Here is a 24,967-nt window from a genome sequence, read left to right on the forward strand (position 1 = left end):
GATGTACTTTTATTATTCGCAAACTCGTTGTACATACCAAATATTTTCTGTTCAAACGCTCTTAACAAATAATTGCTTAATTGAAAAAAATGTTTGTAGTGGTGCACAAAAAAAAAGAAGAAAAATGGTTTGAAGTAAAAAGAAACAAATATCAGTTATATAAAAAATGACAAACATATACATTTATCTTGTGAATTATTTTATTTTTAAATTGTAATTCAAAGAGGTTTTGGATGATTAACTAATAACTAAATTTCATGATAAATATGTATGGTTGTTTATTTTGGAAGCTTTAATATTAAAAAAAAAAACTACAAAACATCGTTTTATTTGATCTTAATAAATACTCCAGAGTCATATGGTCAATAGATAATTTTGTAATGCAACAATTCTATTTTATCTATAGTAGAAAATAAGCACAATAAGTGTATGTTACATGAATCCATGTGGTGGAGGAGGATAAACCATTGACATGGTGCTGCAGACGAAGAACCTGTCCGTAGTTGAAGTGCCTGATAAAAAAAATCTTATGATGACTATCAATGATTAGTAGAATGTAGATATAGACACTTCCAGAGATCTCTTACATCTTGTGCAAGAAGACATTTACTAAACTAGATTTTGTGTTATATTTACTGATATTACTTGACATAATAAAAATAATTAAAATTTTAGAATATATTGTATATCTTAATATTTATGAAATATTTCATTTTTAAAATTTTATAGAAACATACGACTATATTAAATTCGTAGATAATGTAGCATTTTATATGTAATTATTATTAAATATTATCACATTATTCTTAGTTTTTTAATATATGAAAATAATAAATTAAATTTTATGTTAGATTTATAGATATTATTATTTTAATATAGTGGATATTATATAATAAAATCATTCTAATTTATAATACACTGCAGATCTTAATATTTAATGTTGAATTATTTTTAATTTGTTTTAAAATTAGAGAAATACACTTATGCAAATAAATTCACTAGTAACTAAAATGTATTAAAATTTAAACACTTAAAAACTATGTGTTTTATCCACACATGCGGGCATAATTATTTCACGGATATTTATTAATACATATCCTAAGTATTAGTTCAAAGATCATCATAATAAGTTATTATTTATGTTCTCAAAAAATTTAAATTGAAAATCAAATTATTTATATATGAAAAAGTGGTTTTAGAAAATCTATTTTACACTATATTCAGTCTGTTTTATTTTTGTTTTTTTATTCGTGAGTTATTAAGATTTTCAATTTCATATTTGTTTTAGGAAAGACAATCCGACCTTTTGTAAACTATGACATTAAATTTCATTAATATTCATCAGAAAATACAGACAACATGAAATTACTTATATTTCATCTTAAATAATGAAAAAAGAATTCTGGTGGCAAACAAAAAAATCTCAGAATAACAAAATGTTTGTCCATTTCTACTGATAATAAATCTAAATTATTAAAAATAATTATTTAAATATTTTAAAGAATTTTAGTAATATCTTAAAGTTGAATTTGTTTACTGATTTAAGATGTATAAAAATACATATATCTAGGATATTTTAAACATATAAATAAAATTTGTGAAATCGATAATCAACAATGTTTCACAAGGTGAATTCTAAAGTGACTTCTATTGATTTTGATAATTAATAATAGCAAAAAATAAAATAAAATTGAAGGATGACTAATTTTTAACTGTTATAATTGAAATAATATTTTTTAAGATAACAACACAATATATATAGAAATCAACTTTATAAGCTAAATAAATTTTTATATGTTGGCCAAATTTTGTGATATTAATTTATAATTGAATATCAAATGAATATTTCTATAACTACTAACTAAAATTACTGAGAACATGATAAATAAGTTAGATTATCTAAAATCATGGAGACATGAAAAATCAGCAAGTTCATTTGTTATTTGCTAATGTATATCCAGGACTGTGTATATCATAAATTTGCGAGTTTGTCATTTTGTTAAATACAATATTGTCTCTTATTATTCACCAAGCCACGCTAAAAAATGGAAGCAAAATAATAAGTTAGAAATATAGCACAATCGGTGAACATCGAGAAGTAAGTGACCCCACGGGACTCATCCCACCAAACCTCTCCCAAATATCAAGGCTAAACCCTAGATTGGCATAAGAAAATGCATGCGTCACCTCTTCTTTACAAAGGCTAAATAAACCCTAGACACAAGGTTCCATCCAATTCAAACACATGTATAAATGCATGCGTCTTTTTTCTTTTTTGAAAAAAAGGCTTAAATGCATGCGTCTTGATCGTTTTCTTTACAAAGAATAATATAAACACTAGCTTGGCACAAGATTCCATCCAACACAAACACATACATTAACAAACGACATATTAATGGACTTTCGATAAATAATTTAAACTTATAATAATTTTAAATGAATTTTTGATGCCCTAAAATAAAATGATTTCCGTAGAAATTTTGGAAAAAATATTGACAGAACTTCCACAAATTTAATAAAATAAACAAAACCTGACAGGAGGATAGATCTTTCCTGAAGAGAGAAAGTTCATCATCTTAGGAGATGAGGAGAGTAAAGTACGTCGCAGCATCAATAGATCTGAGATATGAGAAGATTTAACTAGAGGAAGAGAATTGAAGGTCAGAAGAGTCAGATCTGGAACTTGTGCCATCATAAGAGATGAGAAAGAGCTAAACGAGAGCCAAAGCATATAAGTACGGCACCGACAACTTCTATTGAAACTCGCGACGACGAAAACCATAAAACTAGGCTTCAGGTATTTGGCTTGGTAAATCACTTCTACAGACGTCTTCTTTCCTAAGCTGATATGAACAGATTTTTCTTATATAAAGTTTGATTGCTTTATAAATACAGCAGTAGATTTAATTAGTTTTGTAGAAAACACTCACAGCAACTTTGGAGCTGCTTTCGGCGTCTGGAGTAATTTTCCACTAGACGATGGCCGGACCGGGACCTAGTCAACCCCGCTTCGCCTATTGTTTAGCTCGGGATCGCCTTCGGGATAGGCTTCGGCCCCTAAGCCTATTCTCCGGCTGAATTGCTCTCTGATTTATGCTCTTGGTGCAGGTACCGGCTTCAAGATAAAGCATAAATCAACTAGAATTGTAATGATGCTATTGAATTAGTTTTGTCAAGCTTTAATCAAACCCTCGGGTGATGATTGAATCTTCATGTCACTGAATGTCCTTTTTATCTTTTTTTGGGGCAGTCACTGACCTTTGCTTTATTAGCTTATCTTAGATGCAAAAGGTTTTGATTCTTCAAAATCAAATGTATCTCATGCATCATTATTCATTAATGAAAATTCACATACTTATCAAAAAAAAAAAAAAAACACTCACAGCAACAACCATTCACCCTCCTAATTAACCGAAATTCAAAATTTGTGAGAAACTCGCCAGAATATTTGAGGAAGTCCAAAACTTTTCTATCAAAAAGATTACACTTAGGAAATGTATTCAATATTAAATTTGAGATGATTTGATTTTAATGAGTTTTTAGATTATTTTATATGAATTAAAAAAATTAATATGTTTTTCTTTGTCAAACCATTTTAGAATGTCATCTAAAAGGATAATATATTCAGGACAAGTATGAAATAGTACTCTGGAAGGTTATGATAGACTAATGGGAGCAAGGAATGCAAGAGCGAGTTACCACTACACTCGGAGATAGAGGCTTTCATATGGGCAATCGAATGTATGAGGAATGACAGTTCTAGGTTATTTTTGCAACGAATTGTGCTTAATTGGTGAAGATGGTTTCAGAACCAGAGGAGTGGCCAGCTTTTGCAAGATATTTAGAAGACATAACATTTTAAAGAGAAGTTTCAACAGCTCATAAATCATTCATATACCACGGACACATAATTCAAAGGCGGATAGTCTCGCATGCAGTGCAAGGAAATAATTGTTGTTTGTCGTTTATGGATGCAGAACTACTGATGGGATTTAGAGAATATACATGAGTCTGCTTATGTTGCTAACAAAAAAAAATTAAGAAACTCCATCCAAAAAGTATAAAATAATTTGAAAACTTTAAATCCACATCTTAAAATATATTTAATAACAATTGATTTCATAATATTTTATGAACCGTCAAATTTTAATAAGTTGAATTTAAATGTTTAAGATATTCATATTTGAATAATGAATTTATCATTTTAATACAAATCACTTCAAACTTTCAGTTGAATAAACCTTCTAAGATTTCTATAGCTACTGCATTGATGAAATTTTATTAGTAAAATGGTTAGCGAAAAGTCATTAAAATCCTTCAAAAATTGACTTGAGAAATCTATCATAGTTGTTACAACAAATTTTCAGTGGCTTAAGATTTCGATGGTTATCAGACATTTTACCTCTCAATGAATCTTTGGGGATAGTTGTTTGAAGAATTTTAACAAATTTAATCACATCTTTATAAATTTATTATTTAGAATTTTTTTTACAAAACTAAAAATTGTTCTAGGGTAATAAATACATCAATCAAATTAATAAAACAAGACGTTAATTCTATTATATATTATTTTTAATGCCCATTTGTTATTTTTCTACTCCTCCTGTTTTAAAAATATATATGTTTTAGATTTTTTACACATATTAAGAAAATATGAAATTTTGATTACCAATCCATTATTTTTTATAACTAACTATTTACTATAACTTTTAACCTCTAGAATTTCAGTAAATCCAATTATATTTTTTGAAATTAATAATTTACTATTAATTAATGCATTAAAAATGAAAATAAAATGTTTTTGAAACAATTTTTATAAAACATGAATATTTTCAAAACGGAGGAAATATTATTATATATCATCAATTTGCAATTTGCAACATTTTTTTCTGATAAAATCGGCTATTGAAGAGCATGCTAAAATTAAAGTGAAAACAAAACGAGAAGTTAGAAATATAAGCATTATCGGTGAACATCGAGCTAAAGTACGTGAAGCCACCACGGGAGTCATCCCACCAAACGTAATCCAAAATATCAAGGCTCTAAATCCTAAATTGGCACAAGAAAATGCATGGGTCACCTCTTCTTTACAAAGGCTATATAACCCTAGATTTTCCCAAGGTTCCATCCAACACAAACACATACACTAACCATGAAACTTCGTGGACTCGTCTTGATCGTTTTTCTATTAGCTGTGGTAAGTTGCAAAGCTAATGGGGAAATTACTTGCGAAGAGAACGAGCCATTCACATGTAATAACACTGCTCGTTTAAACAGTAAAGGCTTCCCAAAAGACTTCATCTTCGGCGTTGCATCGTCTGCTTACCAGGCATGTAACAAATCATCATACATGGTGCCACCACTTAAAAACACTTAACTTTTGCGTTGCATGGTTGTTCCTTTTCATTTCAGATCGAAGGTGGCAGAGGACGTGGTCTTAACGTGTGGGATGGCTTCACTCACCGATACCCAGGTATACCGTTTGCCCGGTATAGATATGTATGTCCCTATACATTCATAGTAATGTATTTGGTTACTATCAGAGAAAGGAGGGCCCGATCTTGGGAATGGAGATACTACTTGCGAGTCATATACGAAATGGCAGGTTAATTCTCACAATATATATACCCACTGAATTATATATGTTCTACGTGTGGATTAATGACATGCAATTGTATATGTAAACTGCAGAAAGATATAGACATTTTGGACGAAATGAATGCTACTGGCTACAGATTCTCCTTTGCATGGTCAAGAATCATTCCAGGTATGTGCACATTGTCGATCAGTACTGTATACAAGTAGTGGTATATATTGATTGTAATTGTTTGGAAAATCAAATATATGTTATGTATACATGAGCAGAAGGAAAGGTGAGTAGGGGAGTGAACAAAGGAGGGCTTAAATACTACCACAAACTCATAGATGGCCTCATCGCGAAGAATATCACGCCTTTCGTTACCCTTTACCATTGGGACATTCCTCAAACACTGCAAGATGAATATCAAGGTTTCTTGAACCGCCAAGTCATGTAAGCTGTTAGTTCCATGACATTAATCTTATGAAAAAAGATAAAAGAGAAAAAACATATATAGATTTGATCGCACATTAATGAAATGATTCTATGCTATGCACAGAGATGATTTTAGAGATTTTGCGGATCTATGTTTCAAGGAATTTGGTGGAAAGGTGAAGAACTGGCTCACTCTCAACCAGCTGTACACAGTGCCTACGAGAGGCTATTCAACAGGAGCAGATGCACCCGGTCGATGTTCTCCCAAGGTTGATGAAAGATGTTACGGCGGAAACTCTTCAACAGAACCTTATATAGTTGCACATAACCAGCTTCTTGCTCATGCAGCTGTTGTCAATCTTTACAGAACAAAATATAGGGCGAGTACTTGTCCATTTTTCAAATAGGTGTAATCTAACTTATCTGATGATAATTTAACAATATCATCCTGTATATCGTGACCAACAGTTCCAAAGAGGGATAATCGGACCCGTGATGATAACTAGATGGTTTCTTCCATTTAATGAGACTGATAGAGCCAGCATAGATGCAACTGAGAGGATGAAAGAATTCTTCTTTGGATGGTACGTCTACATATATGATCAAGGAAAACAACAATAAAATTGTGATTTTAGGGTTTAAAAATATATCACTTAATAATCAAGTAGTTAATATAAAGGGCAATTCTTCTAAATAGATCATTTTCAAGTTTTAGTCACAAAAATAGACCACAAAGAGGAAAATGACCAAAATATTTAATTTAATAGGTAAAATGATCCTAATACTCAAGATATAAAAAATAATAATAAAAAAAGTTTATAGTTTTAGATTATATGTTTTCAAATTCGAACTTTTTTATAAAAAAAAAATTTTGAAATTTTTTTTATTTCAAATTTTTTTTTTTCAAATTTTCTTTTTGTAATTCGAAAATAATTTTTGAAACTATTTTTAAATTTGTTTTTTTCAAATTTTTAATATTTATTTATTATTTTATAAAATTTTAAATCTCAATCTCAAATCACCTCCCCTTAACTCTAAACCCTAAGGTTTGGATTAATTAACCTTATGGGTATAAATGTATATTTATCTTTTTAATGAAACGTTTTGATCATTTTGATTTTTAGAATCTATATTTGTGACCAAAACTTTTTTAGTGCTATCTTAGGGTATTTCCCAAATATAAATACTTACTTTTATATTTGTATTCAAGGGTATTTAAGTATTTTGGATTTTTAGATGCAAATTTTCCATCTAAATTTTTCCATTTTTGCATCTTAAAACTTCTAGATTTTCCAGATGTTATCATACGCAATATTGTCTAAACTAACAACATCCCAGCATTTACATCAAGATGCAACATCCAACATCAAAAAGAACATGGTCTTAGTCTTATATTATTACTATGTTGTGTATATATAAACTAATTAATGAATATATATGAATTGTATATGATCAGGTATTTTTTTTTTTGGACAAAATGATCAGGTATATGGAGCCGCTAACAAGAGGTAGATACCCAGACATCATGAGGCGAATGGTAGGTAGTCGGCTTCCCAACTTCACTGAAGCAGAAGCCAGACTTGTTGCGGGTTCATATGATTTTCTTGGTCTAAACTATTATGTCGGTCAGTACGTACAGCCAGCTCCGAACCCACTCCCCGTTACATCGGAAAGATACACTGCCATGATGGACCCAGGGACAACGCTCACATGTACCGTACCACTCTATTTTCACTTAGAAACAACATATACATTATATATATATACATATCCTTTTCGATTATACTACATTTTGTGACCATCAAATATTTCATGCTTATGTTTGCAGCTGTAAATGCACGTGGTGAAAAAATTGGTCCACTGGTATATATGCATGATCTACCCACCCGGATCTATTGTTTCATTCGTTTTTCTCTTTTTTTCTTATGATTGTTGATATACACATGCTGCTTCCCTTTCTGATCAGTTTGAAGACTTTCAAGGCAGTAGAATCTATTACTACCCAAAAGGCATTTATTACGTTATGGACCACTTTCGAACCAGATACCGTAACCCTTTAATCTATGTCACCGAAAACGGTGAGTTCTACTACTTATCTCTTCTCATGTCAATTGTATTTCCAAGAATTTTTTTTTTGGCTAACATATTTCCAAGAAATTGACTCACTTATTGTACGATTCAATTAGGATTTACTACCCCCGCTTCTGAAAACCGTCCGGAGGCTGTCGCAGATTCCAAGCGGATTGATTATCTCTGCAGTCACCTATGTTTTCTCCGTAAGGTCATTAGGTGAGTCAGTGGATGTTACTATACTATTTTCGATCATCATAATCAATTGTAGGCTTTTAATGGTTAATTTGGTTTTCAGGGAGAAGCGTGTCAACATAAAAGGATACTTTGCATGGTCTCTTGGAGATAATTATGAATTTGCCAAAGGCTTTGCCGTCAGATTCGGACTCACTTACGTTAATTGGACAGACGTTAGTGATAGAAACCTCAAAGATTCTGGCAGATGGTACCAGAGGTTCATCAACGTTACCTCCAAGAACACTGCAAACGAAGATTTCCTACGTTCAAGCCTCTCCTTCAAGAACAAGATGAAGACGCTCGCAGATGCATGAAACACTTTTATCCCCATCAAGATCACCTTCATGTCATCTCACTCTTTCTAGCTACTTGCTCCGTAGTAGATAAAGGAGCGTCTCCTAGCTATCGTACTGTAACTAAATAAAACATATTCCCAATAAAATAAAAAAGTACATATTAATGAATAATATTTTGGCAAATACCCTCAAACAGTACACTATAAAACAAGCTTTCGAGTAAAAAAATTAACATATACAGATGAGAGGTGTTCATTCAGAAATGACCTAAATTTGTAGTCAAATACAAAACTATCCCTTTTTGAAGTTTTGTTTTTTTTTTTCCTATTGACCCTAAAAATTTAACTAATCTACAAAAAATGCAGTTAGTTATCTACTTTTTACTTCAAAATATGCTGATTTTACTCAAACATCCTCATCTTCATCACTTTTTTCGAAAATTTCATCGTCTTCTATATCACCAACCACCATTAACAACCAAATTAATCTTTAAATGTACTAGAAATCAATTTATACTTCTTCTTATCTCATTTTTTACATAAATCATTTATCTTATACATCCTTTCTTATTTTGTCTTCAAAACTTAAAATTCTGGATTTAAAGATTATATTTTCATTAAAATTACTCAATTTTGATGATTTTTTGTCAATAACAAGGGGATATCTTTCATTAAGAAGTTTTGGATGCTTGGAGAAGCTAAGCACAAACTCTCACCGGATCTATGTATGATATTCAAAAAAAAAATCAGATATGTTTCGCGTAGATGTGTTCTTCACGGAGAAGATTTCTTGGAAAGTCTTCTGGTCAATACATAGATTACTTTTGCAATTAAATATTTTGTGAGTTTTCCATAGAAGAATTATCTTGAAATCTTTTAATTTTTATTTATAACAAAAAAATCGAGTAGACTTCCTCAGAAGTTTCAAAAAAAAAAAACTGTTTCATTGAAGAAATCTGATTTTTTATGTGACTAAACTTCCCGAGAAGTCTTCTTACTTTTACATGATGTCTCCGAAGTATTGCACGAAGTCTTCTACGGTCAGTTTTGCAATTGATAAAAAATGATAAATTATTTAATATGAAAAGTAATTAATTATCAGTTTCCGTAGAAATCTTTTTTATAAGACTTCTTGAGAAGTATTTTCTATTTTTATTTTGAGATTTTGGTCAAGCGTTTGGCTTTAAGAGTAGATTTTTTGGGAAGTCTACTAACGGAATTCTTCTTCAGAAGTTTTTCATATAAAGTCAAACATTGCAATTGCAAAATTAACATATACCGAGTTCTTGTGACACTTCAAGGACTTCACGTGACCGTAGGAAAAATTTATAGAACTCTATTCAAAGTAGACTTTTCCAAAAGTCTTCTATGAAAAATCAAATTTCTATAAAATTTTGGTCAATTGCAAAAGTAACTGGATTATCAGAGAAGATTTCTTTAGTAAAATAAAAAAAAATTTAAATACAAAAGTAACCCAATTATTTACAAAATAAAATTTATCAAAAGGTCCTCTAATTGAGCAGACTTATTGAAGAGTCTTCTTTTGTTAATTTGTAATTAAAAAAATAATTTAAATAAGTGATTTTTTGAAAAATCTGCTATGATAAGTATTTTCTGTTAATTATAAGAAACTTATATTTTATCCAAATTTGAAATGAATTTTTTTAAAATTTTCTTGTCAATTCATGTGTATTTTCAATTGGAATGCTTGAATAAAAATTACACTTTAATTGTTTATAATTATAAAGTTAGCGATATACGTGTTTATTTCTTTTTCTAGGTAATGAAAGCGTAGTTCTTGAGAAGTTTTCTCCATTAGTTTTAGTAAATTTGAAATTTTTCCGTATTTAAAATGAAGTTTTAAGATTTTTATTAATTCACATGCATTTTTTGAATAAGATTTACAACTTAATTTTTTATAATGATAAAACTAGTAATATTCATGTTTATTTATGATTCTAGTTAATGAAATTAGATTTCTTGAGAATTCTTAAACTACATTAAGGTATAAGTCAGATTCAACTGTAAGAAATTATATTTCTTGAGAATTCTTAAACTACATTAAGGTATAAGTCAGAATTCTTAAAGTACATTAATATCTGTTTATTAATTATCTTAGATATTATGCTAAATTTATATATTAAAATAATTTTTAAAATAATAATATTAATTAAACTAATGAATTATCTTAAAATTATGGAGAAAATGACAAATTAGCAAATTCACTTCTTAAATAATGATATACACATATATATATATATATATGGTCATTATTATCTATCATCTTTAGGTGAAAATTATAATATTATTACCAATAAAATATTATATTTAATATTATTAGTGAATCTTAACATTTTCAGTAGATTTCATATTTTTGACTTTCTCTTATAAAAGAAGACAATCAGACTTCTCTTTTCATTACTATTGTACAATAAAAATAAACAAGAAAATATTTTTAATTACAATATTAGCAATGGAGAACACGTCTGTCAAACTTGTATTCTTGCTCTCCCTCATCATACCGTTTTGTATGTTTCTTCCTTGTTATATAATTTTTGGTTTGGTTTTGTATTGAAGTTTGTGGTGTGTATATATGAAGGTTCATATTTGGTTGATGCAAGAGAGATGACAGAAGTGAATTGCCTCGGCGGCAAATGTCCTGAAGGAAAGAAAAATTGTAACTGTTTGTCACCGGTAACCCCTATGGTGGAGACCAATGTGGTTTGCCACAAAGATGACGACTGCAAAAAGTACTGTCCTAAAGGCTGCAAGCCTAGTAATCCATGTGTCTGTACGTGTACTCAATTAGGAGAATGTTTATGTCAGTGTCAAGCGATCCAAAACCACCATAATTAAAACTTTAATAAGACAGAGGAGCAATAGACAATTCAAATATATATTTTTAATAACATTGTTTTTGTTTAAATTAACTTATTATTCCCCTTGAAAACACATATTTGCACCACTAACAATACCACTGGAAGTTGATACAGTTTTAGTATTAATGCATGCGCTGACTCAAAATGCATGAAACAAGCCCAATCATGATCAAACAATATCTTCATGTTTAATGATTGCTTCTGTTTCAAGTTTCAACCCTCCCTGCTTCTTCTTCTTTCAAACTCCAAAACATTTCAAAGTTGCAAAAAAAAAAAAAAAAACTATTCGCAATTCAAAAATCTGAAGATAATGAATATTCAGAGTGTGTGACTCAGTCCTCTCTTTTAATCCGATGATGATATGAGAAAGAACATGTATGAAGAAACTCATTACACTTTTTTTTGTAAAAAACTCATTACACTTGCTAATTGAATAAAACACATTGTTGCTAGTTTAGTGCATATTCTCCAGTTGGAGTATATACTCTTGTCGTACATCATGATCACCTCGGTCTGATGAGTTTATTAAACAACATAGGATAAAACTTCATTAGCTACGTAGATTGTGGTGCCATTTCAGCTTCTTTCACTTCCTTAAAATCATAATAATTGTGTTTGAAGGTCTCTGGGATGTTGAGCTCAACAGACGGTGTTTTTTTTGGCTGCGGTCTTGCTTACGAGATTCTTACATTTGGTGCAAGTTCTCCACAATCTATCCTAACTAATCCCATATTTAACTAAAAGGTAATACCCACTCAAAAGCTACTTTTTAAGTGAGGGGACCAATGAGACTTTATATAGAGTTAGTGATGTTGGTTTGTGGCCGATGTGGGACGTTGCAACAAAATCTAAGGTATATCAGAAGCAAGTCAAAAACAGCAGAACATGTCGTATTCAGCAATATGAGACATGGAGACCATGATCGAATATCTCAAATCCAAAGCATCTAAAGCCATGAGAGTAGAAAAAAGGACCGCTGAGGAGCAATGTATATACCAGTTTTGAGAGATAAGAAAACAAGAGAAGAACCAGAAACTGATGTTGAAGCAGAGGATCAGCGGAGCAAGCAACTTTGCAGTAGCTTTTGTGCTGTTTCTTTCACTCTTTGCTTGCCTTTTGTTAAAGGAAAAAAATCTTTAGTTCTGAAAAATATGTTAGTATCTTTCTCTATCTTAGCAATAACATTAGCCATTGGTATATTTCATTGTAAATACTCTAATCTCTTGTATTTTTGTGTTTATCTCAACTGTTGATTTATTTCCCTCTATAAAAACATAATCAGCCAATTCTAAAGTGATCAAATAATCTGGTACACATACTGTAATCAGATAGTAGCTGGCATAGTTTGTTGTTTCAGAAGACTAATGTGGACTAGTACAAAGTGTAGTGAAAGAGCATCTGGCTCCATCTGGTAAACTTTCAAACAAAATATTTGTCTCTTCCTCACTTGTACAGTCAAAATAGACTCAGAAATGATTTTAAGAATACAATTAGCAATGGAGAAAACGCATATGGTTTATTTCCCTCTACAAAAAGTTACATAACAAAGAATAACTGACCATCGACATAGAAGAGAAGCATACAAAGTATGTCAAGTCAAGTCAACTATGGATTTATTTCCCTCTAGAAAAACTAAAGTGATCCTAAAATGATCTCAAGTAGGAATAAAACAATGTGTAGTCAAATAGCATCTGACCTGAATTGGTATTACAAGATTTTTTTTCTCCCTTTTTAACTTGCTTCTATAAAAGAAGACAATCATACTTCTTTCTTCATATATCATCAGTTGTATAATCAAAATAAACAAGAAAAGACTGAGATTACAATTAACGATGAAGAAAACATCTCTCAAGCTTGTCTTCTTGTTCTGTCTCACAGTCATAGCACTTTGTATGCTTCTTCTTTACTTATATGATTTTTTTTTGTTTCTTGATTAAAGTTTGTAGTGTATGTATGTGAAGGTTCGTATTTGGCTGACGCAAGAGTGATGACGGAAGAAGATGTGAATTGCCTCGGCGACAAATGTCCCCAAGAAAAGAAGAACTGTAACTCGTCGTCGCCGTTAGCACCTACAATGGAGACCACTGCGCTTTGCTACGAAGATAATAACTGCAACAAGTACTGTCCTAAGGAATGCAACTCTAGCCGTCCCTGTGTATGTGCGTGTAATGGAGGACAATGTTTCTGTCAGTGTTAAGAGATCCGAATAGGAACCACCACATCTCTTCACCACACAATCCAATTGTAAGTTGATATAATTTATTTTTTTCGTTAAAGGGTTTAAATTGATATAATTTAAGTATTATTAATGATCGTGTTGACAAAAAAATGCATAAAACACTCATGATCACACATTGTCTTGATGTTTAATGATTCCTTCTGTTTCAACTTTCAACCCTCTCTGCTTCTTCTTTCAAACTCAAAAACATTTCAAAGTTGTAACTAAATTATTCACAACTCGAAAATTTGAAGATAATGAATATTCAGAGTGTGGGACTCAATCTTCTTGTCTTATCGATCCGATGATGATGTATGAGAGAATCTGTAGAAAGAAACTCAATGCACTTGCTAGTTTAGTGCCAACTCTCCAGTTGAAGTATAATCTTGTCATAACATCATCTCAGTCTGAAGCGATTCATTAGATTATGTTTATGGATACCAAAACCAAAATAACAGTGGCTAACACTTCATTAGCTAGGTTGATTGTGGTGCCGACTTTGCTTACGAGAGATTCGTAAAGCCCTTTGTCCTAAATGCAAATGGTGTACGTCACATGAGCCAGACCAGCAACTCAGCGGTTTGCAGTACATGGTCCCTCTCAATCCAATTTTTGTCCCTTCGACCACCACCATCATATTGAATTTTGCCACCACCATCACGTAAGTGACGGTGCTGCCACCGGATCCTCTGATGCAGAGTCGGGGAAGACAGAAGCCACCATCGTAACCAACATAATTTCCAACATACCGTTTCTAAGAGTGCTTTATGTTATGGGAGTGAGGGATTCAACCGCAAAGCTTATTAAAAGTGTTAATGAGAAGGAAATTCATACGGAAATCATTGATAACTTCACGAACTATATAAATGACATGACAACATCACCAACAACATGATTTCGATAACCAAACAAGTATAACATATTTGTGAGTTGTAACCCATCAAGTTATGATGATGTTTTAACATGCTTTCACATCTTCTTTGTTATATACCATAACATTTAAATGCTTGATCTATGTGTTCATATTTTTTTTTATCATGTGTATGTGTTATAATCCACTTTTCAGAGTAGTTTTACTTTTACTGGGTTCTGCCAAATTTCAAATTTTGACATATTTTCGGCTATTGAAATTGTGCTTATAGTATTAGCAAGATAACAAAAATTATTCAAAAACGTTGTCATGTGATTCATATATTTCATATATTTTTCAATACTACCTTTGTCCAAATGACAAATGTGTATTGTGTAGTCATTTTGAGGTGTATTGTTTGTGTAACTCACAATCATTTTCTAATTAATATAAATTCAACATTTTTACTGAATCTCCTCTTAATGATTGGTTTGGTGATTGCTTTTTGTTTCAAGTCGACATAGTTTCTTTTGTTGATCTTTACTTGGATATCATTTTCGATTACCAAAGGAGCTTGTGCAGAGGCCAAATATTTTAAAAGAAATGGGTAGACCAGGTCCAATGAGTCTTCCTCAAGTTTAAACTGGTAGACCAGGTCCAATGAGTTGTTGTGCATTTACTGAGTCACATTCTCTCACATTTTGTAGGTAGAATTACATTGGACACCCTTGTTTCATTATCGTCTATTGTTTATTGCTTCTGCACGTGCATGGTGGATTTGAGATTACAACCTCGCAAGTGACTTGAGAATCACATCTACGTGAAGGAGCTGCCAGCTCAAACATCTTTGTTATTTTCTGCTCCCAAATTCAATGTGCCTCAACAAGCCTAAAACTTTCCATTCATTTTCAAAACATTTACTGTACATTGATTACAAATCACCAGCTTTGACTTTCCAAGATGCACCAAGCTATTTTACGGACTGGTCCATCAATTTACTTTGTTATTGAGCTTTTGGCTCTCAGTTGAATCTCTGCAGTAGTAACTCTTCCTTGTTTTTTGTTTTTGTTTTTGGAGACTTTCTTTTCTGATGGATACATTTGATTTATTTTGTGTCCGGATCTACATAGAAATGTATCCATCAGAAAATACTTTCTTTCTCTTTAGGGTTCTTAAAGCAAAATCGATTTTGGAGACTTTTTTTTCTGATGGATACATTTGATATATGCTGTGTCCAAAGCTACATTGTTCTTACTTTTTTTTTTTTACATTGTTCTTACTTTTGATCTATGTTGTGTCCGGATCAGTTTTGAATAAAATGTGCATATTTTTTAGGGAATCGCATCGTTAGATCAAATCTCAAACCCCATAAGAAAAATAATTCAATTATATAGTTTTTGTATAAAACATATCCTGATCACTCGGTGGGAAGTCATCCAGTGGCTAATTTGTGACACATGTTGCACAACTATATATAGTTCGTTGACACAAAAATGCCTACTTTTACCCTAAATTGATCTAAAATCTAAAAAAAAACTCAATAAAGTACTAATAAAATCAAAAATACATAATATTAGAGAGATGATCCCACATTGAAAATATGTAAAGAAATTGAGTAATCTATAAGATAAATTGTTCATTTCACTTACTACTAATCTATCTTATTAAAACAGAAACATTGTGACTTTTTCTAGGTGGATTTTAAGTTGGACTTACTATTAGATATGATATATTTTCTGATTCTATTAGTTAACAATTAATATTAGTAAATTATTTCTTTATTCTATTTTGCTAACTTAATACCTTATATGCATTTATTTATCAGTTGGTCCATATGCCTTATATTCAAAAAAAAAATCTTGCCCAATCGATTTCATAAACAACGTGCAATAATGTCTAATTTTGAGATTTCATAACCACCATCCAATAAGTCTATGAGATAATCACCATGCAGTATATTACTCTGTAACCAATTAATTATATATATAGCCATACTATATGATATATTCAAAATGGATTCAAGTCAAACTTCTTAACCCATTACCCTTTAACCAATCTAAATTGGATTACATATCAGATTAACAGGTTTACCGGCTCGAGGGTATAAGTTAGATTTAAAAGTGTTGATTTAAATGCCAATTATTAAATAGACAAAAATTTTATAAATTAAAAAAATATTTGTAACATTGTTCATAGAATTTTGAATAAAATATCCCGCGCTTCCGAAGCGCGGGTCATGATCTAGTTGGTTTTAAGGTAGAAACCAAAGAAACTTGTCATGGTATCAGAGCAGACCAACACCCTGACTCATTAATCCTATTCAGAAAGTGACATAATCATCCCACGAATTGATGACCCAAAAAAAGTTCAATTCATTCGAAATTGCTAGAAAAATAAAGCATTGTCTCTCGCGGAAAAATGTTGGAGAGAAAATCCAACATTGAAAATATGTTAGGAACTTGAGTAATATATAAAAGATATGGACCACTTCATTTCCTACCAATTAGTTTTAAGTGAGAAACCCAAAAAACTTGTCACATAATTAAATTCCATAAAAATATCTATCTTCAAAATTATAATCGGTAAAACACATTTTAAGAATATCGTAAATATATTATTATTATTATTAGTATTAGTATTATTATTATTATTATTATCTTACTCTTCGCCTCATGTAAAATACTAGTAATTACTAATTAATGAAGAGTTTTGTGAAAGTTGATAATATCTTGAATGATTGATATTTGTTCTTTTGAAGGAAAAAAAAAAGAATCATGTGAAGGCATTGAAAGCGGAAGAACTTTCTCTTGCCAGGCAAAGCTAAGCTGTGTTAGCTACTTTGGGGCCACACCAATTGAACCATTTGGTAAACCTAAGAAACTCCTGTTTGTCATCAACTTCTTTGTTTTATCTGAAACACAAATGTCTGGATCTGATTACTGTTTGAATGATGAGTGATTAATTAGTATACTTGTTTTGCTTTTGAATGGCCACTGATTAAAGAACTCGTTCCCTTTGTGTTAGAACGGAGTATGTGCGGATAAGGTACATATAATCCTGTTAAAGTTACAGGAACGGGATTTGCTTTTAGCAAAAATACATAATCCTGTTAAAGAAAGCAATGCAATTACAAAATAACATCTCAAATGAAAAAAAAAAAAACTACATGATTTTGATATCAGCTCTAGAAAACTTTTTCCTTGAGCCAAAGAGAACATTGGATATAGCAATGGAAACTAAAACCATGTATTAATGAGTCTTATTTCGTTTTGCTCACCTTGTCTCTACTTCGTACACGGCTAGCTGCATTGGTTCTTGTTCTAGCCTTGAACTCAGATTCTTCTTCTTGGTTGCTGGATTTTTCGCTAGCTCTGTTCTTTGTCTGATGATTGACTTTTTTGGCATTACTATTCTTCGCCTCTGCATGATTCTTGGTGTTCCTTGGAAGCTGAGTGCTAGGCCATGAAGATGCATCAGAAGTCATGGAGTCATCGCTCCCATTTTTACTACTATCATCATCACCATCATCATCGACTTCTTTTACACGGAAATTATCACCATTATCGTCATTGTATTCTTCAGAGTGATGGCTCCCATGGAACGTGTCTTCTATGTACATGGTCCATCCTGATTCACAACTACTCTTCTCCTCAGCACCTCCATGTATACTAGGAGACTCCATTGCCAACACAAAAAGTTAACTAAGCTTTTTCTTTATTATAACTTTACGACCTCGGCTTCTTCTAATCTCTTTACCCTCTGTGTCTCTCGCTGCCTCTGGCTTTAAAGAACTGTCTTTTTTTTCTGATCTATTTCCTTTCTTGTGTTTCTGAATCAAGAAAAGCTGGAGCCTATGGAATCACTCATATAAATGAATACCATAAGTGAGTATCACCACATGGCAAACTTAGCACCATTGTTTTTTCTCAATTGAAGAACTAAAAGACAAGTCATTTTCAGATATATATGAAGGAGAAAAGGCTAGCCTTCTTGAAATAAAAAATAGTACACTTTCTATAAATTTTGGTTCCTTTTTACCCATTTCTTTTATTGGAGATATCTATACGGGATTGAATATTAGAGTCCCCAAACCTTTTATTAGAGATATCTATACGGGATTGAAAGGATAGGGTTGACAAAACATTTACTAGTTTTTCCTTCTCTCTCTCCGAGTCTGACTGGAAAAAACTAGCGCAATATAGAGTGTGATTGGTAAAAAAAATGAGAGTAAATAAAAAAGTAAAACTTAGTGGAAAATGTAAAAGATGAAAATATGAGAGAGAGAAATATCTAGAGTAAAATCATATATTTCTAGTCTCTAGTATAATCAAAGTAATATTTAGTCTCTTTTCTTTTTTTGTGTAGGGTACATGGAGTTACTAACAAAAACTTATGTTCCACTTGATTGGTAACATTTTAGCTCAACCTAGAGTAAATATTGATCTCTATTAATATCTTTTAGTCACACCCATAGAGTAATTTAAGGTCGATAAATTGAGAGGAAAAGTGCCAGAGGAAAAGAATAGTAAAAAGTTGAAATGAACATTATTTTTTTACTCTACAAAAACTAAGAGGAAAATAGCACTAAGAATTTCATTTTTAATAAACAGTGATGAACGTAAAAAATAATTAAAAAATAATTAAAAACTTTTTCACCTGACTAGAATGATTTCAGTGGAACTGAGAGTAATATCTACTTTGGCTGAAAACTTCTCGCGCTATACGTGACTTACAGTCACAGCCTCTATGTTTCATTCACTTACCTATAGTCAATCACACAACTGTAAAAAGATTCAGCTCTTGGGGTGGAAAAAAAAATCTCAAGTAACAAAAAGGAATATGAAACTCATTTTCTTAATTAGGTTCGGAGCTGTTCCTCTTCCTCATTCCTTTAATACTCTTCTTCTTCTTTCCCAGTCCTGTCTTGGTCATAAAAAGTGTTGCAGCCTTTTGGTTTCTCTCCCTCCCAAAATATAGAAATGTTTTCATTTGGATTGAAGGTCATGCAACCGGATTATTGATATCCTTTGGTGTTTTCAAAAGATAGATTTTCTATTAAACATTGTTTATTAATAGTTATTTGAAAAATGTATAGTAAAAATAATATATTTAATTGTAAATATTACGTATATTTTTAATATATGTGAAAACTGTAGAAAATTCATATTATCAGTCATTTGGAATCCATATTGGTTACAGCTAAGCAAATCAAGTGTGGTAGCTTCCAGATATAACAATAACGACGGGGAACAATAACGACGGGGGATGGTGTAGTAAGACTTTGACGACCCTTCTTTTGAGCATTTAAATTAATTTCAATTTTGGAATTTACGAAATTGGATCCTCATAGTACATATAATAATACGCATTGTGGGTCTCATGAGTGGAAACATATGAGGAAACTGTACACATCGTAAATGCCTCCAAGCTTGTTTCTTTGGGAGACTCTTTTGTATTTTTCTCATGTGGGTCTTTGTACTATCATTCATCCTTGATCCTACACGTGTGAGTACTGTTTCTCTCTATAACATCGTTATTTCATTAGTAATGGGATTAAGCTTACACTAATTTGTCGGCCAATGTTAGATTATATATAACTTGTTGAATTTGATATTGTTTCCTTTCGACACTTAAGGTGGGTGAGTAGTTGAGAAAAAGATTAAAAAGAGAGAATTTGAATTTGCTTCTCTTTCACTCTCATACGTATATTGATGGGTTCTAGAATATTGGTTACTCATGTTGTTGGTAAATGATGATGAGTCTATGAACTTAGAACAAATTATGCTAATATGTTTTTTAAAACTAAATCATAAATGTCATGTTAATTGGATGCTGTTAAAAAGTTTTTAAAAGTGGGTATGTCCCCTTTGCACCAAACTTTTTGCTTTACTTCAAATGCCTGCTTCTGTCAGGTATACTTCTCCATGGATTCATTTGTCTCTTACTCATAAGTCTCCCATGTGAAATTATTTCATATATTATTGTATTTTTATGTATATATTTTGGAATGTTTTCTCATTTAAATTAGACACACCACTATACTTCTTAAAACCATTTTTCAGGATTTGGTTACCATCTTAGATAAGATGACAAAAAACTCTGATGTTACATCATAACTTTCGATTATATTTCTCTGCCATTTTTTGTGTTTTTTTCTTCTATATCATGCCATTTTTTTGTGTTTTTCAAAGATTTTCTTAGTTGTGCTCATCACCTTCTAAAGAAGTAATCATAACGCAATTAGATGAGACCACAAAAATAAGTTTAGACGAGACTGTGGAAAGACATCTTGCTTAATAAACGTTATGTCGTGGTAGAGTACATTGATTTGATTAACAGAGACCAATGTGTTTGGTTTTCTAAAACAATATTAATGTGGGTCTCACAAGACCACCATTTAAGCCACTGAGATTTACTTTTTTTTCTTGATTAAAAGTTTTCAAATTAAAATTAAAAATAATTCTTAAAATTTGAAAATATAGTACTCTTAAAATTAATAAACTTTATCTATGAGTTTTGAAATTTATTTTATATAATGGATGGTCTTTTACAGATTCTATTTTAAATAACAGAGAGGTAGGCCTTTTACCAAATATACATTAAACAAATTTTTTTCTTTTGTATTTTTTAGAATAATTGGTATAAATTTGTAGAATTTTTATGTATGTTTGACTATTTAAAATAAAACTATATCATAATTGGTTAGCTTTGATAAGTTAAAAATAAATAAAATTAAACAATTGAAAAGCCTAACTAATCATTCACTACAATGTTGTTATTTAAAAGTTTTTGAGCTTAGTTAGAAAAGGACGTCAATTCTTAACATTCGCACCAAAATAAAAAGAGACGTCACAATTGTCTATCAACAGCTGCACATCCTGTAAGTGTATGGAATGTTAATCGTAGACAAAAAAAAGACGCCAATTCTTAACATTCTTTCGTTGAGACTTAAGAGAAACTCAAATATTGACCAAAAAGGATTCATCTGTAAGAGTATGGAAAAAACATAATCACAATTGTCTATCAACAGCTACCTATTCTGTAATTAGTTTTTTTTTTTGTATCTCCTAGAATATTGTCTTACCTTTCTTGTATACATCTCTGTACATATAAGAAAAGAGCAAACCTTTTTAGCAAAAAAAAAAAAAAGAGCAACCCAATGCAATATACTCATTCGAGGGAAATTATTTTCCCTTGGATTAGGAAGCGTGTTCACAATGGAGAAACCACCTTCTTTTGGTCATCAAACTGGTCACCTTATGGAAAGCTCACGGACTACCTTGGTACCACAGGCGCGAGGCGCTTCCCTGTCGCTGCAAGAACTACTCTCGCTGAACTCTGGGAGAATGGAGGATGGATCCTACCAAATGCGCGTTCAGATCAGCAACTAGAGGTTATTTCATACATCTCTACCCTCACTTTAAATGATGCAAATGATGAACTTGAATGGTGGCCTGGAAACAAAAGACAATTGAAATTCCGAACTGGCGCACTCTACAATCTGCTCCGTCCTCTCTCTCCTCTTGTCCCTTGGCACAAAGAGGTATGGTTTTCAGGTGGTACACCCAAACATATGTTCTTAGTGTGGTTGATGGTCAGGAACCGATGCCCCACTCGCGACAGAATCTTAAGTTGGGGGCTGCAAACTGACCCATGCTGTCTCCTATGTAATGTGGCTGATGAGTCAATTGCTCATTGTTTTTTTGATTGTGATTTTGCTTGGGATGTATGGAGAATTATCGCAGCAAAATGTAACTTTGTTTCAACGCGTCAATGGACTGACTTGCTCCCCCAAATCAAGAACCACACTTCAGCTAAGGTACAAAAGACTCTCCTACTTCTATGCTGGCAGGCAACCCTTTATGCGATTTGGACAGAGAGGAATGGTCGACTGCACAATGCTCACTTCTCTTCCCCGGACGGACTGGTCGCGCAGATCAAGCTCACCGTAAAAAACAGAATCTCCAGCCTAAGAATCGACAGGCCAAAATTCTCCTCTTCTATGCTTCAGCTGTGGTTCTCTACTTAAAACCCATCCAACAAATTACTGATTCAAGTTTGTATCTGTTTGATATGTTAGGCCACTTGGCCAACTGAGTTTTTAAAACTCTGTAAAACTTTTTCGGTCTCATGCAATTTAAATAGAAAAATCTTTTTCAAAAAAAAAAATATATATATATATACTCATTCGATTCCAATACTCAGTATCATGTATCCTATTGGCGACCTACATACCTCACCAATTACTCATGACATTATTATGCAAATTAGGCGGTTATAGTTCCAAATTCACCACAATTATTTGCTTTTCACAAAGTAAGTATAGACCTTGCTGTCGTATCACAACCGGCGTTCAAATCATATCTCAAAATATGGAACTTCAAACAAAAAGGTTACTTAGTTTGTCACCAAATAAATAAAATCAGATGAAAAATACAAAACAATGAGACTTATAGATTTGTTTCAAGAATAAGTTTGAGTGAGCATGGTTGAACTTTTGGAAACATACAAAAAGATCTGCCTCTTCAGAAAAATCTAATTCAGATGTGGACATTGTAAACTTCATGGTAATATAATATAATATTTTGGTTTGGTAATCCTATGTACTACGTACTATTCAAATAAACTTCCATCTGGGTGATAGAAAAACCCAACAACTATCCCACAAAATTAGTTGCATCTCACTTCACCAATTTCTCAACCCTTGTGACACAAGAAAACTAAAACCCTACTATACCCTCTGCTCTCAAACATATATATCTCTTTGAAGTCCTACCATCTTTCTATAACTCATCACCTCCCATAAACACTTTTACATGTCCCCAAAAATTTGGACCGAAAAGGGTTTCAAGAGAAGAACTATGAAACTCCTTGTGATGTTTATCGTTCATGCCATCTTTATCCCATGCTTTTCCTTTGATGTACCGGGAAAGGATTTTCCCTTAACCCTAGATTATTACAAATCTACTTGCCCAACCGTATTTGACGTAGTGAAGAAAGAAATGGAATGCATAGTGAAGGAAGATCCAAGGAATGCAGCCATACTTATCCGCTTACACTTCCACGACTGCTTTGTCCAAGTAAGTACAAATTAAATAGTATATACACACCTTGCTTGAGACACAAGGGATCTTTCCCACCTTTCTATCCTCATTCATTCAGCCTCATGACACTTCCTCTTCATGTAAAGCAAACTCATAAAGCATCTACTATTACCAACTCTTTTTTAGATTATTAATGAAATATAGACAGAGTTTAGCTGAATTTAACCAAAAGGGTTTAAATTGTATTTCAGGGATGCGATGGATCAGTGTTACTAGATGAAACAGAGACATTTCAGGGAGAGAAGAAAGCCTCTCCCAACATAAACTCACTGAAAGGATACAAAATCGTAGACAGAATCAAGAACATAATTGAATCTGAATGTCCTGGAGTCGTTTCTTGCGCTGATCTACTTACAATTTCTGCTAGAGATGCTACAATACTGGTACATATTATTAGCCCCTCATGTGGTTTTATCAGAAGAAAAAAAAATCATATTATGAATTATGAAACTGAAACGACATATTCATATTGTTTTTGGTTTAAGGTTGGTGGGCCTTACTGGGACGTTCCTGTGGGAAGAAAAGATTCAAAGGCAGCAAGCTACGAGCTTGCGACATCGAACATTCCAACTCCTGAAGAGGGTCTGATCAGCATCATCTCTAAATTCCATAATCAGGGTCTCTCTGTTGAAGACATGGTCGCTCTTTCTGGTAAGATCAATCCTCTAAACCAAGTTAAACCGGGATTAATTATTGATATCGTTGTAGACCGGATTATTGTAACATAAGACCGAACACTAAACCCTAACATTTGACCAAACCTATATAGGAGCCCACACGATCGGGAAGGCACAGTGTCGGAACTTCCGATCCCGTATCTATGGAGATTTTCATGTGACGTCAGCACTAAATCCGGTGTCGGAGACGTACCTAGCGAGCCTCAGAGAGATATGTCCTGCGAGCAGCGGAGAAGGTGGCAGCAACGTGACGGCGATGGACAATGTGACGCCGAATCTCTTTGACAACTCGATCTACCACACGCTGATGAGAGGAGAAGGGTTGCTGAATTCTGACCAAGAGATGTACACGAGCATGTTCGGGTTACAGACACGGCGGATAGTGAGCAAGTACGCGGAGGATCAGGTGGCTTTCTTTGAGCAATTCTCCAAGTCGATGGTGAAGATGGGGAACATTTTGAATTCTGAGAGTTTCGTTGATGGAGAAGTTCGAAGAAGTTGCAGATTCGTTAATACATGAAGATATTCATTAACAAAACTATTTTCCTATAATTTATTATTTTAAATTGAAAAATCGATTTTCTTTTTCTCCTTTTTAAAAAAATTTTCTTGTGATTTGGAGCT

General features: G+C 32.1%; 3 protein-coding genes across 3 annotated transcripts; 2 read left to right on the forward strand and 1 right to left on the reverse strand.

Moving 5' to 3' along the window:
- The first annotated feature begins 5,115 nt into the window (after positions 1 to 5,115).
- Positions 5,116 to 8,784, forward strand: LOC106353837 (myrosinase-like). Its single transcript, XM_013793646.3, has 12 exons — positions 5,116 to 5,329; positions 5,413 to 5,473; positions 5,544 to 5,605; positions 5,692 to 5,767; positions 5,866 to 6,031; positions 6,138 to 6,393; positions 6,482 to 6,597; positions 7,499 to 7,725; positions 7,842 to 7,876; positions 7,980 to 8,091; positions 8,200 to 8,302; positions 8,382 to 8,784. Exons 1-12 carry the CDS (start codon positions 5,153 to 5,155, stop codon positions 8,632 to 8,634), a joined length of 1,644 nt encoding a protein of 547 aa, XP_013649100.2. The 5' UTR covers positions 5,116 to 5,152; the 3' UTR covers positions 8,635 to 8,784.
- Positions 8,785 to 15,064: 6,280 nt separating this feature from the next.
- On the reverse strand, positions 15,065 to 21,512 carry LOC106357092 (protein SOB FIVE-LIKE 2-like). The gene has a single exon (XM_048735897.1). The coding sequence runs from the start codon at positions 18,242 to 18,244 to the stop codon at positions 17,822 to 17,824; it is 423 nt and encodes a 140-aa protein (XP_048591854.1). The 5' UTR covers positions 18,245 to 21,512; the 3' UTR covers positions 15,065 to 17,821.
- A 2,052-nt stretch (positions 21,513 to 23,564) lies between these two features.
- LOC125576182 (peroxidase 11-like) lies at positions 23,565 to 24,863 on the forward strand. Its single transcript, XM_048735594.1, has 4 exons — positions 23,565 to 23,642; positions 23,858 to 24,049; positions 24,152 to 24,317; positions 24,436 to 24,863. Exons 1-4 carry the CDS (start codon positions 23,565 to 23,567, stop codon positions 24,861 to 24,863), a joined length of 864 nt encoding a protein of 287 aa, XP_048591551.1.
- Positions 24,864 to 24,967: the final 104 nt, after the last annotated feature.

Source organism: Brassica napus, chromosome A7 (assembly GCF_020379485.1).
Source record: "Brassica napus cultivar Da-Ae chromosome A7, Da-Ae, whole genome shotgun sequence".
In the NCBI taxonomy this organism is placed as follows: Eukaryota; Viridiplantae; Streptophyta; class Magnoliopsida; order Brassicales; family Brassicaceae; genus Brassica; species Brassica napus.